Source organism: Sus scrofa, chromosome 13 (genome assembly GCF_000003025.6).
Source record: "Sus scrofa isolate TJ Tabasco breed Duroc chromosome 13, Sscrofa11.1, whole genome shotgun sequence".
NCBI classification, from domain to species: domain Eukaryota; kingdom Metazoa; phylum Chordata; class Mammalia; order Artiodactyla; family Suidae; genus Sus; species Sus scrofa.
The window spans coordinates 2,804,585-2,824,869 of NC_010455.5; the positions used below are offsets into that span (position 1 = coordinate 2,804,585).

Here is a 20,285-nt window from a genome sequence, read left to right on the forward strand (position 1 = left end):
GGTCCCATGCCCCCCCCCCACCAAAAAAAGGAATGCCTGTCATGGCTCAGCGGAAACAAACCCAACTAATATCCATGAGGCTGTGGATTCAATCCTGGCCCCACTCAGTGGGTTAAGGATCCAGCATTGCCATGAGCTGTGGTGTAGGTCGCAGATGTGGCTCAGATCTGGTGTTGCTGTGGCTGTGGTATAGGCCAGTGGCTGCAGCTTGATTCAACCCCTGGCCTGGGAACCTCCACATGTGGCAAGTGTGGCCCTAAAAAGCAAAAAATATAAAAATAAAAACAAAATTTCAATGAAATAATCATATATAATCAACTCTACTTATTTTGAAAATATTTATTCAAAGACATTAGGGATATATTAGGGAACAGTGAGTTTAACTGTAATTTCGTATTTGCTTATTATACATGATTCTCTGAGTTAGAAATACTTCATGAGCACAGAAAACTGCACCCAGCTGAACCAAGATGTATAGGAATATACAAAACAGTGAAGAAAATCAGGAACAACCTTCCTCATGATCAAAGACAAAACACTACCACATAGAAAAACTTCGAACAGAAATAGCCAAATCTTGCAGAAGTGGTTCATTTTAGGGAGTTCCCATCATGGCTCAGCGGTAAAAAACCCACTAGTATCCATGAGGATGTAGGTTCAATCCCTCATGTTTCCATGAGCTGTGGTGTATGTCACAGACATGGCTCTGATCCCACGTTGCTGTGGCTGTGGCGCAGGCCAGCAGCTGTATCTCCAATTCGACCCCTAGCCTGGGAATTTCCGTATGCTGCAGGTGTGGCCCTAAAAAGCAGTGGTTCATTTTACTGCCAACAGTGGATGGTTTGGTAGTTTCACAAATTACTACAATTCCCAAAGCTTATGTAAGTTCCTAGTTAGGGACTGAATTGGAGCTGCAGTTGCCAGCCTACACTACTGCCACAGCAATGCCAGATTCGAGCCACATCTGTGACCTATGCTGAAGCTTGCTGCACACCGGATTCTTTAACCCACTGAGGATCCAGGGATCAAACCATCATCCTCATGGATACTAGTTGGGTTCTTAACCCACTGAGTCACAATAAGAACTCCTGGAGGGAATTCTTTCACAGTGTGCATGTATTCAAGGCACCATGATGTATCTTTAATTATCTTACAATTTTATGTCAATTATACCTCAATAAAGCAGAAATTTTTTTTTTTTTTTTTTTTTTTTTGTCTTTTTGTCTTTTTGCCATTTCTTGGGCCGCTCCCGCGGCATATGGAGGTTCCCAGGCTAGGGGTCTAATCGGAGCTGCAGCTGCCAGCCTACGCCAGAGCCAAAGCGGCGCAGGATCCGAGCCGCATCTGCGGCCTACACCACAGCTCACGGCAACGCCGGAACCTTGACCCACTGAGCAAGGGCAGGGATCGAACCCGCAACCTCATGGTTCCTAGTCGGATTCGTTAACCACTGCGCCACGACGGGAACTCCCAGAAATTTTTTAAAAAAAGAAAAAGGCAGCTTGAAGTTCCCGTCATGGCTCAGTGGAAACAAATCTGACTAGGATCCATGAGGACACAGGTTCGATCCCTGGCCTTGCTCAGTGGGTTAAGGATCCAGTGTTGCCGTGAGCTGTGGTGTAAGTTGCAGACATGGCTCAGATCTGACCTTGTTGTGGCTGTGGTGTAGGCCAGCAGCTACAGCTTCAATTCGACCCCTAGCCTGGGAGCTTCCATATGCCTTGGGTGCAGCCCTAAAAAAGACAAAAAAAAAGAAGAAGAACAAAAGAAAAAGGTAGCTATACATTAGATCATGTTTTCAATTTTGAAGATATACCTGTCCATTATAAATGTATGCCTTAAAGGACTTACATCTTAAAAGAAGAAAACATGTCCCAACATGCCCCAGGATTTAAGATTCCAAATGATGTCTTGTGATTTGGTGCCCTGGTCAAATTAACAACAATAAACCACATCCATCCACATCAGCTCTCACAATTCAATGTCCAATGTCAACAAACATATATCTTACCCATGGTGCTATTAGGGATGCCTATGTCATTCTACGACAGAACTCACCAAGAACCTGAAGCATTTTTGAGTTTTAGTGGGTCCCATATTACCTTGGATGCAGCTTCATTGCTCTTCATTTTTTCTCTCAGAATTTTCCACCACTTGCTTTCAGGAGGATACTGCCATGGTATTTTATCAAATTGTTCCAAAAGCTAAAAAAAACACAAACTTTTTCTTTCCTTTTTGAAAATAAACTTAAATCATATTACCATAAAAATTTCATCCTAAGATAAAATGATCCTGCCCTTGACATCACACACACTCTGTTTTTCCTCTAGGCAGCAAACAACTGATAGAAGATAAGTAGGAACCACGGAAAGCTTCTGCTTGGTTCAGTGTATACGTCTGCCAGATGTTGGCATCCCATAAGAAAAGGCAGAAGTGCTATTCCCTCCATATCTCACAGGCAGGAGGGCTCATAAACTCCCTCTTTCTTTGACTCTGTAAGGAAAATCACCTTGCCATTGAACTCTTGAGAGCAGGCTCATTGCCCCAGTATCTAGGGATTCCCATGATACATACCAAATGCTCCAGAGGGTTTTAATATGTGACTGGGAATTACATACTAATTTTGTGTAATCCTGATAATGATACCAATTTGTATCCAAAGCCAAGGGATAAATGTGCCTATATTTCATCTCCTGTCACAGTTAAATGTACAAATTATATGTGAATAATAAGAATCCAGATAAGTCACTGATTACAGTTTGAAGAATAAAAAATCTCTTTACTGCCCAAGGAAATACTAAGATATTTTTCCAGTAAATATAAATGGCTTTATATTTATTGGCTGCAAGTTTAGCTCCTCTAGAAGATGTACTACAATCTTTTAGATACCTGGATCAGTTTGCAGACCAAACGCCTTTAAATTTTCAATCCTCTTCCAAAAATGCTTAACTTACTCACATACAAATGATCTAAGTATAAGGAGAGGAAGTTACCAAGTTCCATAGTTATATTTAACAATAGTTTTCTGGAGTTCCCATTGTGGCACAGTGGAAACGAATCCAACTAGGAACCATGAGGTTGATGGTTCGCTCCCTGGCCTCGCTCAGTGGGTTAAGAATCCATTATTGCTGTGAGCTATGGTGTAGGTCGCAGACTCGGCTTGGATCTGGCATTGCTGCAGCTGTGGTGTAGGCCAGCGGTTACAGCTCCAATTAGATCCCTAGCCTGGGAATCTCCAAAAGCACTTTTTAGGTGCAGCCCTAAAAAGACAAAAGACAAAAAAAAAAAAAAAAAAAAAAAAGAATAGCTTTCCATCATAAATTTTGTCTAAAACAGATACTAAAGACCTGTCACCAAGTGAATCAAGATTGAAACATTTTCAAGAACTGACTGACTTCCCCAAAGACCAATCCACATAAACTAAAATCCAGGCAAAAGCTCTCACCTGTTGAGTGACAGCATTTATGTCTCCAAGCAAGGCCACAGCAGGCCTTACATTATTCCCTAACTCTTCTGCACAGATATCAACCTAAAAAAGAGACAAGGCTATATTTATTCTTTAAAAATCTTTAAGAATTAAGGCAATTGTGTATATTACACATAAGCATATGATTAAGATTTGATATTCAAAAAGTTCCTTAATAAAAGTAAAAATTCATGGAACTATATGAGTAGTAGGACTAGAACAGAAACCTTACCCTCTTCCCTCATTTTTTTTTTTTTTTTAAATTTTTCCACTGTACAGCAAGGGGGTCAGGTTATCCTTAGATGTATACATTGCAGTTACAGTTTTTTCCCCCACCCCTCTTCCCTCATTTTAAAATGCACCCTGTTGGGAGTTGCCTCATGGCGCAGTGGTTAACGAATCCGACTAGGAACCATGAGGTTGTGGGTTCGATCCGTGGCCTCGTTCAGTGGGTTAAGGATCTAGCATTGCTGTGCCTGTTGCATAGGCCGACGGCTACAGCTCCAATTAGACCCCTATCCTGGGAACCCCCATATGCTGCGCAAGGGGCCCTAGAAAAAAAGGCAAAAAGACAAAAATAAATAAATAAATAAATAAATAAATAAATAAAATGTACTCTGTTGAATTCTGGTATTGTTCCAGAAGAACAACGCATTTGACTTGATCAGTTATAATTTTGAATGTAATCAATAATAAGGTTCTACTTACTTACACTGGAATTTCTATTCAGAGCAGGATTTCTCAAATTTGAGCATACATCGGAATCACCCAGTAGGCTTGTTAAACCATAGATTACAAGAGTCCACCTCAGGGTTTCTAAGCTCAATACGTCTGGGGTAGGGCTCAAAAATGTGCATTTTTAGCAGGATTCTCAAGTGGTTCTGACACTTTTGGTTGAGGAACCACATTTTGAGAACGGCTCCCAGGCCATGGCGTGATTACCTACTATTTACCCAGAAGCTCCATTTTTGGATGGTCATGGGTAAGTGAAAAGAGCTTCTTTGAGAAACAGTAATTTAGGCACCCCAAAGGGGATGCACTTGATTCTGTAATCAAGACGGGCAATCAAGAAATGGCAGCAGGGAGTTCCCATTGTGGTGCAGTGGAAACATATGCTACTAGAAACCATGAGGTTGCAGGTTTGATCCCTGGCCTTGCTCAGTGGGTTAAGGAGCCAGCGTTGCTGTGAGCTGTGGTGTAGGTTGCAGATGTGCCTTGGATCTGGTGTTTCTGTGGCTGTGGCTGGCAGCTGTAGCTCTGATTAGACTCCTAGCCTGGGAACCTCCATGTGCCTCAGGCGTGGCCCTAAAAAGCCAAAAAAAAAAAAAGAAGTGGCAGCAGCTTCCAGTGTACCCCAGGCCTTGCTTGAGGTTTTAGTTCTCAGTGGCCCCAAGGGGAAAGGGACTCTTAGATGACTGCTTAAGAAGTGGAAGGTAAACAGGGAAAAGAGAGGAACTGTTAACAAGGTCATTGAATACCTTTTCACAAAATTGGTGTGGGGCAAACAAGTTTGCAAGCCACTATGTAGGCAACACTTTCCACACTAGTAAGGAAACTGGTTTACAAAGAGGGTCATAAAAATACAAGAGCTTGTTCCAAACACTGTTTAATGACATAGATAAAAGCAGCATTGTTTATAGAGATTTCCCAAACAAAGACGTTCAAAAGTTTTGGGATCTAAAAGGATAACTTAATCCCTAACAATGCTGAATGTTTTGTTCTAATCTACCATCCCACTTGAACCTCTTTTGTCTACTTTTACACTTGAACTATAAAGAAGGGGCAAATTATGCTCTTCAAACTGTTTAAAACTTGATTTTCACAGGTTTCTCTGTTTAGAAGTAAAGTGGTACATTATCTTTCATAGGCTTGTAAAGGCAGCTTACATTGGTACCTGTAATTATGCTAGACGATTTATAAAATTCTAATTCTGTAAAAAGAAAAATGGTTCTTTACAAAAGCTAAGAAGAAAGCTGAGAGGAGAACAATAAACAACACATAGCTCTGATTTTAAATCTCTCCTCTTTGAGTACCTGGATAAACTTCACATCTGGCTGGTATCTTGGAGGCAGTCCAAAATGCAAAATCCAATTTAATCTGGCACCAAATAACACAATTACATCAGCAAGTTGCAAAGCCCTATGAAAAAGAAAAATCTGATATAATACAAAAAGTATATCTACAATCTTATTTGAATTCTTCTAAAATTAATTTTCCAGGCATTTGGAAAAGTCTAATTTGGAGCTTACATGAGTCTTCAGAATTGGCTATATGGTAAATTTTGTTTTAGTAATCTAAAAGATGAAGTAAGAAGAAAAATATTACTGTAAGACTTTATCTACACTCTTTATTACTTTTTTATCATTAGAAAAATTAATACAAGTTTATTGTAGGTAATCTGGAAAAAGAAAAGTACAAAGAAAAACCCCAAATCACCCAATAATATTATCAACTTATAAACTATTATAAACTATCCTGGCATATTTTCATCAAGCTTTTTTTTTTTTTTTTGTCTTTTTTTAGGGCCACACCCTCAGCATATGGAGGTTCCCAGGGTCGAATTGGAACCTATGCCACAGCCACAGCAACATGAGATCTGAACCTCATCTGCAAGTTACACCACAGCTCACAGCAACATCGGATCCTTAACCCACTGAGTGAGGCCAGGGATTGAACCTGCATTGTCATGGATGCTAGTAAGATTCATCTCCGCTGAGCCACGATGGGAACCCCTCATCTAGTCTTACATAGCTGAGCTTATATACTAAATATTGTCTGATGCACTTTTGCTTATTATAAATATTTTCCTTGGAGTTCCTGTCATGGTGCAGAGGAAACAAATCCGAACAGGAACCATGAGGTTGCGGGTTTGATCCCTGGCCTCGTTCAGTGGGTTAAGGATTCAGTGTTACACGCTGTGAGCTGTGGTGTGGGTTGCAGATGTGGCTCAGATCTGGCATTGCTGTGGCTGTGGCATAGGTCAGCAGCTGTGTAGCTCTGATTAGACCCTTAGCCTGGGAACCTCCACATGCCATGGGTGTGGCCCTAAAAAGACAAAAGACTAAAAAAAAAAAAACCACATAAATATTTTCCTTTGTCATTAAGCTCTTTTTAAATACAAATGTTAAAGGCTACACATTTTGCTGAGCACCTAATATTTTCCTTCTTTTCTTAATTGATGGGTATTTTGTTATTAATAGTGCTGGGTTGCACTTTTTTGTCTTTTAGGGCCGCACCTGCAGCATGTATAAGTTCCCAGGCTAGGGGTTGAATCAGAGCTATAGCTGCCAGCCTATGCCAAATCTGGGCCAAGTCTTCAACCTACACCACAGCTCATGGCAATGCCAGATCCTTAACCCATGGAGCAAGGCCAGGAATCGAACCCAAGTCCTCATGGTTACTATCTGGGTTCATTACCACTAAGCCATGATGGGAACTCCTGTGTTGCGCATCTTTATTTGAATCTCTTTTTTTTTTTCTCTCTCTTTTTAGGGCTCCATCCACAGAATATGGAGGTTCCTGGGCTAGGAGTCAAATCAGAGCTGTAGCCACTGGCCTGTGCCACAGCAACACCAGATCCAAGCCACGTCTGCAAATTACACCACAGCTCACGGCAACACCGGAACCTTAACCCACTGAGCTAGGCCAGGGATTGAACATGCTTCCTCATGGATAGCTAGTCAGATTTGCTTCCTGTGTTGCATGTCTTTATTGGAATCTTAATACATACTTCATATTCATTTGTGTTTTTAGGGCTGCACCCACAGTATATGGAGGTTCCCAGGTTAGGGGTCCAGGTGGAGCTGTAGCCACCGGCCTATACCAGAGACACATCAGCACGGGATCTGCATCTTTGACCTATGGCAACACCAGATCCTTAACCCACTGAGCAAGGCCAAGGATAAAATCCACATCCTCCTGAATACTAGTCAGGTTCATTAACTGCTGAGGCACGACGGGAACCACCCTAGAAGCAGGTATTTTTTAGATGATTGATTCATTTTCCTGAACTGCTTTCAAAAAATATTGCTTCAAGTATATTTCTAGTAGTTTTATATAACTTAATATTTTTGTCAATATAACTTCAATTTTTTTATTTCTACTTTGGTATTGTATCCACTCTGATATTAACGTAGAGTGGATATCAGATAACATAGAGTGGATTAACTCGTGCTTTCTTTTTGCTTACCTCATCTTTGCTTATTTTTAAGCTATATCACTTTGCTTCAGATATGGCTCTAATGATGAACATAACTGTCATTATTACTGATCTAATCTAAATGTTTCTACCTTTTTCCAGGATAATTTATTATTATAATTACTGTGGTTTTTGTTTTTCTACTTCTCGGCTGTTTCACGTTTTTCTTAGCTTTTGCCTAAAGAGGATCTGCTTTTTGTTTTTGTCTTCTGCAGTAGCTTATGCTATTTTTCACAGAAATTTAGTTACCATTTCAAATATATAGTCAAAAAAGCTATTCTCATATACTGTACTGGTCCTGTGGGACCCAATTTAACAAACAGATAAAACAGATAAAATTGGAAGTGGAAGGATAGATTTGCTTACAGATACTTCAAAACTCTTGATAAACTGTTGATTCAATTATTTATAGCCCTTTGTAATCTTTTTTATATTATTAATGTCATTAATATTATCTTCTTAAATTCAGCTGAAATAAAGATAAAATTCAGTCCAACCCAAGTATATGAAAAAAAGCATAATTAATTTGACTACTATACAATGTATACTAATATAAAAAAAGTAAAGGCAAGCTATTAAAATAGCATTAAATGAGCAACATTAAAGATTGAACAGTGGGAGTTTCTGCTGTGGCACAGTGGGTTAAGGATCCAGCATTGCCACAGCTGTGGCATAGGTCACAGCTGCAGCTCAGCTTCAATCCCTGGCCCAGGAACTTTGATATGTTGTGGGTGTGGCTATAATAAAAAAAGACCAAGCAGCAAACATTACATTTTAAATACCTTCAAAATTAATTTAGTGCCTGCATGACAATATGCAAACTACCAAATGCAGAGCAGTGGTGAACTGTGGAAAGGGAGGGAGGAAATGAGATCAGGAAAGATATTCAGGGACTACAAATGAATCTGTAATGTTTTGCTTCTAAAAATAAAAAAAAAGCCCAGGAGTTCCCTTGGGGCACAGCAGGTTAAGGATCTGGTATTGTCACCACAGCAGCTCAGGTTACTGTTGTGGTGCAGATTCAGTCTCCAGCCCACAAACTGCCACATGCCCAGGCACAACCAAAAAAAAAAAAAAAAAACCCTTAAAGCAACAACATACTACTTAACATTATATTTTATAAAGTTGAGTTGTGGTTACGTTAAGTATTTATTAAACTATTTTCTTGTTTTGTTTGTATATTTATGGTATTTTATAATAAAGAAATTAAAAGAAAAATGCATGGTTTGGGAGTTCCCACTGTGGCTCAGCAGGTTAAGGATCTAACATAGTCTCCATGAAGATGCAGATTCAATCCCTTGCCTCATTCAGTGGGTTAAGGATCCAACGTTGCCTCAAGCTGTGGCATAGGTCACAGGTACAGCTCCAATCCAGCATTGCTATGGCTGTGGCATAGGCCTGCAGCTGGAGCTCCAATTTGACCCCTGGCCTGAGAACTTCCATATGCTGTGGGTACAGCTGTAAAAAGAAAAAAAAAAAAGATGCATGGTTTATCAGAAAGTGTGTTTTAAAGATGAAACTTCCAGTGCCAGCCAGGATTGGGTAAGCCCATTCCAGCTGAGCTCTCCCATTGATTACAGCAAAAAACTCTGAACAAACCACAAAAACCAATTACCCAAGGCTTCTGAGAACTAAACAAGAGCAGGAGGACCTGGAGGGGATCAAAGAAGTGACCACACAGGCAGTGAATTTCTGAGATTTTCCCCCCTTTTATCTGTTAGCTCTGACCCAGAGAAGTCCTAGTTGTAGAACTAAAGGGCAGCAAACACTTGGGGAGAAACGCTATCTTTTGGCCAGAAAATCAGGAAAAGGAACCCTGTATGCCAGAGAACATAGGAAGTAAGCTACAAATTTTTCTTTTTTCTCTATTTCTTTCAGCTGAGGAGAAGCAGAGTGCCATTGTGGTAGGTCCCAAGAAGCTAAAATCCCAAGAGAAAATTCATTTTTCAGGCAAGAGAAACTGGGAAAGGGGGCCCTTGTGGTCTGAAGAGTATGGGGGCATCCCCTTATTTTTCATCTTCCTTTTTTTTTTCTGCCACTCTGCCTCAAAGGTAGCCCCTGTTGTGCAGTACTATAATATAGTAGCAAGGGCCAGGAAAAGGAACTCTGGTAACTGGGGGTAAGAGTGGGCTGCATCTTAAGACAGAAGAGAAATCCCTAGTTCAGGATGTGAACAAGAACATGTCTGGGGCTCACTGCTGTCCTGGACATGTGTAGACAGACCCAAAGGAGCACAGCAAAAGCTTTGGAAATGAACTGACCCTGGAACTATGCCCACAGTAAATAAGACAGAACCAGCAGTCTGAGGCTAACTCCTTGCTAAAACAAACAAAAATCAACATTCTACATAGGATTTCAATATGACCTAGACTCTCACAACGCAATATTCAAAATTCTAGGATATAATCCAAAACTACTCAATATACAGATGATGAGAAAAATGAAACCAATTTCAAAAGAAAATATAATGAATAGATGCCAATTCTACTGATAACCCAGATTTTAGCATTAGTAAACAAATACCTTTTTTTTTTTTTTTTTCTTTTTAGGGCCATACCCGCAGCATATGGAAGTTGCCAGGCTAGGGGCCGAATCCAAGTTGCAACTGCCAACCTATGCCATAGCCACAGCAATGCCAGATCTGAGCTGCCTCTGAGACCTACACCATAGCTCACGGCAACGCCGGATCCTTAACTCACTGAACAAGGCCAAGGATTGAACCTGCACCCTCATGGATATGAGTCAGATTTGCTTCCGCTGAGCCACGACAGGAAATCCTGTGAACAAATACTTTAAAGTAGCTATTATACCTGTGTTCCATAGGAAAACAAAAATACTCTTTAAAAAAGTAAGAAGATAAAAGTTCTCAGCAGAGGAGTTCCCGTTGTAGCTCAGCAGTAACAAATCCAACTAGTATCCATGAGGACTCGGGTTCGATCCCTGGCTTCGCTCAGTGGCTTAAGGATCCGGTGTTGCCATGAGCTGTGGTGTAGGTTGCAGACGTGGCTTGCGTCTGGCATTGCGGCTGTGACATAGGCTGACAGACACAGCTCTGATTTGCCCCCTAGTCTGGGAACTTCCATATGCCATAGGTGTGGCCCCAAAAAGAAAAAAAAAACGTTCTCAGTAGAGAAATAGAAAATGTAAAAAAGACAAAGGGGGAGCTCCCTGATGGCTCAGCATAAGATCTGGCATTGTCACTGTTGTGACTCAGGTTGCTGCTGTGGCATGGGTTGGATCCCTGGTCTAGGAACCTCCACATGCCATGGATATAGCCAAAAAAAAAAAAAAAAAAGACAATGGGATTGAAAAGAATTAAACAGTTATTCAGGGACCTATGGGACAATATCAACATGCCTAATTTTTTTGTTACTCCAGAACAGAGAACGAGACCAGCGTAGAAAAATATTTTTTAAGAAATACAGCCAAGGAGGAGTTCCAGTCATGGCTTAGTGCTTAACAAACCCAACTAGTAACCATGAGGTTGCAGGTTCAATCCCTGGCCTCGCTCTGTGGGTTAAGGATCCGGTGTTGTTGTGAGCTGTGGTGTGGATCGCAGATGTGACTCCAATCCCACATTGCTGTGGCCGTGGTGTAGGCTGGCAGCTACAGCTCTGATTCGACCCCTAGCCTGGGAACTTCCATATGCCTTGGGTGCAGCCCTAAAAAGACAAAAAAAAAAAAAAAAAAGAAGAAGAAGAAGAAAGAAAGAAATAACGGCCAAAAACTTTCCAAATTCGGTGAAAGACATCAATGTACAGATTCAAGAAGGTTAGAGAACCCCAAACAGGATAAACTAAAATAAAACCATGTCCAGACACATCATAATCAAAATGCTGAGAACCAAAAATTTTAAAAATCCTGAAAGGAGTCACAGAAAAACAACATGTGATATATAGGAGAGCAGAGAGTAAAATGACTACGGCTTTCTCATCTGAAACCATGAGGGTCAGAAGATAGAGGACAACATCTCTAAGTACTGAAAAGTCTAAAAGGAAATAGGTTTGCTTAAAATTACATGATTCTTTCAGAACTTCTCCTAGATTCATTAAAGTCACAAAACAATTTAAATTAGCCTAAAATCTGCCAAGCTATTGTGTTTAAAATTTGGAGCACCACGTACCTGGATCTGGCAGCACCTACACAGTTTGGATGGTTGTCAGGGATAACACCCTTTCCCATGGGGGTGGGCAAAAATGGTAATTTGCATTGCTCCACCAGTTTTCTGATACTGTGCTCTGCATGGGCATAAGCAGCACCTACAAGAAATCCAAATGTATTAGACAAGTCAGTTAAGCTCCAGACACTGTGGCCCTTCAGTTCATGTGATATTGCTTTTAGAACTTCTCAAAAATTCTCCTACTTATACAGGGCTTAAATTCAAAACAAATTATGACCACGGTTTTATCTTTGGGTATTATTTTGGGGGGGGGGGGGGTATTTCCACAGCATGCAGAAATTCCCAGGCCAGGGATCAAACCCAAACCACAGCAGTGACAACACTGAACCTTTAAATGCTAGGCCACCAGGGAGCGCTATCTTTGGTATTTAAAAATGTTTAAGAAGGCAATAGGCCTAATTTTCCCCTAAAATAATGTTATCTGTCATTCTGAAGGCTGTCTATCCCCAAACAAAAGTTGCACCTCCCATCTGCTTCTCTCTCTTTTCCTTTTTTTTTTTTTTTTTTTTTTTGCTTTTTATTTAGGGCCACACTTGTGGCATATGGAGTTTCCCAGGCCAGGGGTCCAATCAGAACTATGGCTGCCGGCCTACACCACAGCTATAGCAACGTGGGATCCGAGCCTGTGTGCCACCAACACCACAGCTCATAGCAATGCCAGATCCTTAACCCAGTGAGCAAGGCCAGGGATCGAACCCACAACATCATGGTTCAGTCAGATTTGTTTCCACTTCACCTCGACAGAAGCTCTGGCTGCTCTTAATTGCCAGTTCTATGCTATACTCCTGTTGAATCACTACTCACAATTCCCTGAACATACTATCTACTGACAAGTGCAGGTGAGAAAGGAAGGACTTTGTTCCAATAGGGAAAGCTCTCTCTGACCTCACACATTGCTCCCCACCACCAGCTAACCTGGACTGCACTGTCATCTAGTCTATGTGTGGAAATTCTAACAAGGGGCATAGTTTCTAAAGCAGTGTAGATGGCTTCACAGGCTCTATACCTCTGTGACTGCAATAGGACTAATCCAAGTGAGTCAAATCATTTGTTTTTACAGCTGTGTGCCTGCAAAATAACCATATGCATTACGCTCTCGGTGACTCTGAAAACAACTCACTGTTTCAATATAGAAATGATTTCATTTCTAACATCATCAAGGCCATCGTTTTAGCTATTTAACTTTATGCTTTCTCAGGGTTAGTGGAATATTACTCCATATCCAGAACTTATATTCTCTACTGAATTCCAATAAATAGTACAGTACATTTACATTTAATCTAATGGTCCCTTCTATAAAACTATCTTAGGAGTTCCCGTTGGGGCGCAGTGGTCAACGAATCCGACTAGGAACCATGAGGTCTCGGGTTTGATCCCTGCCCTTGCTCAGTGGGTTAAGCATCCGGCATTGCCGTGAGCTGAAGTGTAGGTCGCAGATGTGGCTCAGATCCCGCGTTGCTGTGGCTCTGGCCGGTGGCTACAGCTCCAATTGGACCCCTAGCCTGGGAACCTCCATATGCCACGAGAGAGGCCCAAGAAATGGCAAAAAGTCAAAAAAAAACAAAAACAAAAACAAAAACCAAAAAACTATCTTAGTATCTTTTCTCATACGTCCTCTTTAAAAAAAAAAAAAAAAAAAGAACGAAACACCAAAAAGTTTCCTTGTATTCTCTTTCTTGCCTCCAAATCTTTGTCCATTCAGCTGTTTCTTCTTGGACTTCCTGGATTCTCTGTGCCGACTCAGTGAACTGTCACCTATTTTTTCAAGGGGTGGCCACAGAGTTATCTCTTCTGAACAGTCTTTCCACACTACCTACACAAGAGCATTGTTGCTGCTTCCCCTGAGATGCCCGCTCAGCTCTCCACATACCACTTACGACTATATCACACTTATTTGTGACCATGTCTGTCTGTCTGTCTATAAGTAGGAACCATTCTTTCTCTATATACCTCAGAAGTGTTTTCTATGATCCCTGCCTTACCATAAGCACTCATCAAATGCTGGTTAAAGGAAGGACGAAAACTAGCATCACTGAGCTCATTCTATTTATTTTGTTGTTTAATAATAGTAATACTGTTGAGGTGGCTAATCTCTATATTACAAGTGAGGTAACTGAGACTCAAAGCATTTTTTCCAAGGTTAGAGTGAATATACCACATAGTTATATTCAACTCATCTCTGACTTCAAATTTTGTCTGTTCCCCACCATTTTTATTAAAATTATTTTTAGTTTCTATGTAGTTAGTTCCTAAGTAGTTGATAACTGACTAGCATGTTCATAAGTGATTCATAATCCCCTCAGTATTAGAACCTATAACGGATACTACAGTAAATTGCTGACAGGAGTATAATTGGTTCAATATCTGAGGAGAAAGCAATTTGACAATATGTACCAACACCTTTAAAATATAAATACTTTCTAACTTAGTTACTTTTCTTTCTGGGAATTTATCCTATATCTTAAATATTAAAATAGCATTAAGTATAAACATGTTTTTCACAAATATACTAAACAAACAAAAACTGGCAAATATTTAAATATTTGCCAGTAAAGTATTAGTATATACTGGAACAGATATTAAAAATTTTATTTAGGAATGGAGTTCCCATCAAACAAATCTGACTAGGAATAATAAGGTTGCAGGTTCGATCTCTGGCCTTGCTCGGTAGGTTAAGGATCCGACATTGCCATGAGCTGTGGTGTAGCTCGCAGATGCAGCTCAGATGTGACACTGCTGTGGCTGTGGCATAGGCCAGCAGCTGTAGCTCCAATTAGACTCCCTAGCCTGGGAATATGCCGCAGGTGTGGCCCTGAAAAGCACGCGCATACACACACACACACACAAAGAAATTATTTAGGAAAAAAAATTAAGACCAGAAAAAAATATTATGTTAACTGAATTAAAACTCTAATAGAGTGGCCATTTGACCCAGCAATCATACTCCTAGATACATACCCAAGAGAACTAAAAACATACATCCACATAAAAACTTGTACACAGATGTTCAGAGCAACATCATTCACAGTAGTCTAAAAGTGGAAACATCCCAAATGTTCATCAGCAATGAATGGATTAAATGTGGTATATCCATACAATGGAATAATAAGTATAATTATTATTAATTATATTTATTACTATATTATATATGACATATAGTTACATAACTATAATGGATATGATATTATTATTAGTATTGAGCAATAAAAAGAAACAACATACTGATATATCACATGGATGAACCTGCAAAACATTATGCTAAATCGGAAAGCCCAACTACAAAGAACCATACATTATATGATTCTATTTAAATGAAGTATCCAAACAGGCAAATCTAGAGAGACATAAAATAGATTCATGGTTGCTTGGGGCTGAGGAGGTTGGGGTGACAGCTAAGGGATGAGGAGTTTGAGGAAGGTAACGATGATATTCTAAAACTGATTGTGGCAATGGATGCACAACTCTATAAATACACTAAAAAATATCTGATTATACACTTAAAAGCTGTTTACATAGTATGATCACAATATATAAAATATACATGCAGAAAGGAACAGAAAAGTACTACATGTTAAAATAGTTTTCTTTGGATGAAGGGATTTCCTCTTTCTAAGCTTCTGGATTTTCCAATTTTCTTATAATACTCGTGTAATTTTCAAAATTACAGAAAACACATTTTACTCATAAGGCCAAAGAAGGGGGAAGGATCAAGATGGCAGAGGAGTAAGACATCACGCTCACCTTCTCCCAAAAACACATAAAAAAAAAAAAAGATCTACATGTGGAACGATTTGCACAGAACATCAACTGAATGCTGATAAAAGATCTTAAACCTTGAAAGAGGGCAAGAAACCCTCCACATGACTGGGTTAGAAAGAAAAAAAAAAAAGAGAGAGGGAGAGAAAGGAATCAGGACTGGACCAGCAATCCTCAGAAGGAGCTGTTAAAGAGGAAAGGAACCCACACAGTGGTGGCTGTGAGGTGTGAACCCACACCTAACCAACAGGGAGGTCAGCCGAGATGGAGGGACCTCAAAGTCACCAAGAAAAGCGCAGCAGCTACACTGAGGACAGCAAAGCAGAGTGAGAGCCACACAGATCATCTGTACCACCTCCCTGGACACCACAGCCTAACATGCTCGGGCAGGGGCTGGGCGCTGAGACTCAGGCTCCAGAGGTCAGTTCCAGGGAGAGGCTGGGATTGGCTGTGTGGAGACAGCCTGAGGGGCTGGGGAGCAGTGTGCCATGGACTAGGGAGCAGAACGCCATATCCAAGGGAACTCAGGAGGAGTCTGGGCCCGTAGAAGAAGTAAGATGCCACTGTTGGGAAGGGAGGGACCACTACAGGAATATCTTTCCCCGTGCACATGCAGACTCTCAGAGGGCAAGGTGCCTCTGGTGCAGCCTACGGGAGACCAGGTGCCCCTTGTGCAGGCTACAGGTGGCCAGGAACCTCTTGTGTGGGCTAGGGCAGCAGGGGGCTAATCATGACATGGCACCTTTTGCATAATCTACAGGTGGTGGGGGCAAACCACAGCAGTCATCTCAGAAACCAGAGGGAGGTGTGGCCCACCACAACTAGGGGTCTGTGAACAGGCTCCATCTGCAGCCCCAGTCACCTCAGAGAAAGAGGGCACTACAACAAAGCACCACCTATTGTTGCTCTTGCTTCCATGGGAACACACCTGCCCTGCTGCCGCCATTGCCAACATTCCAGGCACCGCCTACATGTGCCTGATCACTGTCACTTCCCAGGACCCAGCAACTGGGAGCAGCCTGTGCAACTCCTGTGTTGGCTAAGTGGGATGGGGTGCATCTTGCATGGTCTACAGGTGGCAGGGGGAAACGACCACAGTTATCTCTGACTCCAGATGTGGGCATTGTCCACTACCACTAGGGGCTGGTGAACAGGCACCACTTGTGGCCCCATTCACCTCAGAGGGCACCACAGAGGAGGGCACTGTGACTGAACACCACCCATTGTTGCTCTCAATCCCATGGGAACTCACATACCCTGCTGCTGCCACTGCCAAATGCTCCGGGCACCTCCTAAATTTGCCTGAGGCTCATTACCACTTCCCAGGGCCATGCAACTAGGAGTAGCCTGCGCCACCTTCCTGCAGGTCCTTGCTACTGTCAAGAGCCCAGCAACCAGGCACTGATTACTAGCCCCGCCTACTGCCTCCTTCTCCCTGGAAACATGCTCAGCACCCTGTCAAGGGGATAACAGCCTGCTCACACTGGGGAAAGAGACAGCAAATATCCAAACTCCCACATCAAAAATAAATAGTAATCTCCCACAAAATACAAAGGGGCACTTTACATAGAAATATCCCTCCAAGACTACAGAAGTTGGTTTCCATAAACTCACAGAATAAGAAAAATATAAGCAAAATGAAGAAACTCAGAAGCCATTCCCAGTTAAAAGAACAAGAGAATTCACCTAAAGCATCAAACAATGAAACAGACCTCTGCAGTCTAATAAACACTGAGTTTAAAAAGGAGATAGTGAAAATACTGAAGGAATTAAGGGTGAATATGAAGGAATTAAGAGCAGATATGAACAGTAATGCAGATTATTTTAGAAAGGAACTAGAAAATCTAAGGAGGAGACAAGAAAGATTAGAAAATTCATTTGCAGAGACACAAGCTGAGTTAAGGGCACTGAAGAGCAGAGCGAATTCGTGACTTGGAGGACAGAATAATGGAAATCACCCAATCAGGACAGCAGACAGAAAACCAAATGAAAAAACATGAAAACAACATAAGAGATCTATGGGATAATATAAAGCAGGCCAATCTACCCATAATAGGGATTCCAGAAGGAGAAGAAAAAGAAAATGGGATTGAAAATATATTTGAAGAAATTATGCCTGAAAACATTCCAAATCTAAAGGAAACAGATATCAAGATACAGGAATCACAGAGGGCCCCAAATAAAGTGAACCAGAACAGGGCCACACCAAAACATATTACGATAAAAATGGCAAAAGTGAAAGAGAGGATTCTAAAGGCAACAAGAGTAAAAGAAAGCATTAATTATAAGGGAACCCCCATTGGGCTATCAGCTGATTTTTCTGTAGAAATACTACAGGCCAGAAGAGAGTGGTAAGATATACTCAAAGTTCTAAAATGGAAAAGGCAGCCTAGAATACTCTACCCAGCTAGAATATCATTTAAAACCGAATGAGAAATAAAGAATTTCTCCAACAACCAAAAACTAAAAGACTATAGCAATACTAAACCCATTCTATAAAGAAATACCGAAAGGGCTTCTCTAAATGAAAAACAAGTGAGAAGAAATAAGATGGAGGAAATCATAACTGGAAAGCAATCACTTAAGTAAGCCAGTATTTAAAAATTTAAAAGAAAAAAAAAAAACCTACTGTAAAAGTGATGATAAACACAAGGAACAGCAAAAGGACAAATATGAAGATGTTAAAAAAGAACTTCAAAATCATAAAGTGTGGGGAAAGTAAGTTAAGAAATCTAGACTCTTTTTTTAAAAAATGTGTTTGAGCCTATATGACTATCAGGCTAAAGCAAGCAGATATAGGAAGGGGTTAACATACTTGAAAAACATGGCAACCACAAATCAAAACCAAACATTACATTCATGGGAGTTCCCGTTGTGACGCAGTAAAAATGAATTCGACTAGGAACCATGAGGTTGTGGGGTTGATTCCTGGCCTCACTCAGTGGGTTAAGGATCCGGCATTAGCGTGAGCTGTGGTGTGGGTTGCAGACATGGCTCAGATCCCGCGTTGCTGTGGCTCTGGCGTAGGCTGGTAGCAACAGCTCCAATTCACCCCTAGCCTGGGAACCTCCATATGCTGCAGATGTGACCCTAAAAAGACAAAAAAATTACATTCACGAAAACTTAAGAGGACACAAGCATAAAATTAAAGGAAATAATCCAACCAAAAAAAAAGAAAGGAACAAAGGAGAAACATAGTATCAACCAGAAAACAAGGTTTAAAATGGCAATAAATACATCTTTATCAATAATTACATTAAATGTCAATGGACTGAATGCTCTAATTAAAAGACACAGAGTGGCAGATTAGATTAAAAAGCAAGATCCTACAAATATGCTGCTGACAAGAGACCCACCTTAGGGCAAAGGACACACATAAATTGAAAGTGAGGGGATGGGAAAGATATTTCATGCCAATGGACAAGACAGGAAAGCAGGAGTTGCAATACTCATATCAGACAAAATAGACTTTAAAAGAAGACATAAAGAAAGAAAAGAGGACACTATTTAATGACAAAAGGATCCATTCAAGAAAAGGATATTACAATCATCAATATGCATGCCCCTAATATAGGAGCACCCTGATACATACAACAAATACTAACGGACATAAAGGAGAAAATCAATAAGGCAACAGAGATCCTAAATGACACAATAGCAAAGTTAGTCTTAATCGACATTTTCAGGACATTATATCCAAAAAAATCAGAATATACATTTTTTTCAGGTGCACCTGAAACATTCTCAAGGACTGACCACATACTGGGGCACAAAACTAACCTCAACAAATTTAGAGTATAGAAATTGTTTCAAGTATCTTCTCTGACCACAATTGCATGAAACTAGAAACCAACCACAGGAAAAGAAATGAGAAAAAACTGACTACATGGAGACTAAACAACACGTTACTAAAAAACCAATGGGTCAGTGAGGAAATCAAAAGGGAAATTAAAGGATACCCTGAAACAAATGATCATGAAAACACAACCATTCAAAATTTATGGGATGCTGCAAAAGCAGGGCTTAGATAGAAGTTCATAGCAATACAGGCCTTCCTCAGAAAAGAAGAAAAATCTCTAATCAACAACTTAACCTACCACCTATAAGAATTCAAAAGAAGAAGAAACAAAACCCAAAGTCAGCAGAAGGAAGGAAACATAAAGATCAGAGAGGAAATCAACAAGAGATTCAAGAAACAATAGAAAAAATCAATAAAACCAAGAGCTGGTTCTTTGAAAGGGTAAACAAAATTGACAAATCTCTGGCCAGACTCACCAAGAAGAAGAGAGAAAGAACTCAAATAAAATAAGAAATGAGAAAGGAGAAATCTCAACGGATACTGCAGAAATACAAAAAAAAAAAAAAAAAGAGAGAGAGAGAATACCAAAAGCAATTATATGCCAACAAATTTGACAACCTAGAAGAAATGGACAACTTTCTATAGATAATACAGCCCACCAAAACTGAATCAATAAGAAAGACATCAACTGAATAGAACAACCACTAGAAATAAAATTGAGTATGTAATAAAAACACTCCCTACAAACAAAAGTCCAGGACCAGATGACTTCAGAGGTGAATTTTACCAAACATACAGAGAAGAACTCATACCCATTCTTCTTAAACTTTTCCAAAAGGTTGAAGAAGGAACATTCCCAAAGACATTTTACGAAGCCACCATCACC

General features: G+C 40.5%; 1 protein-coding gene across 3 annotated transcripts in view; it reads right to left on the minus strand.

Moving 5' to 3' along the window:
- HACL1 (2-hydroxyacyl-CoA lyase 1) overlaps positions 1-20,285 on the minus strand; it is a 54,876-nt gene that overhangs the window by 18,578 nt on the left and 16,013 nt on the right. For all 3 annotated transcript variants that reach the window (XM_021068436.1, XM_021068435.1, NM_001206454.1), the window contains 4 exon segments: positions 11,788-11,923; positions 5,500-5,605; positions 3,446-3,529; positions 2,103-2,204 (listed from right to left, as the gene is read on the minus strand). In XM_021068436.1, coding sequence (XP_020924095.1) covers positions 2,103-2,204; positions 3,446-3,529; positions 5,500-5,605; positions 11,788-11,923 — 428 coding nt within the window.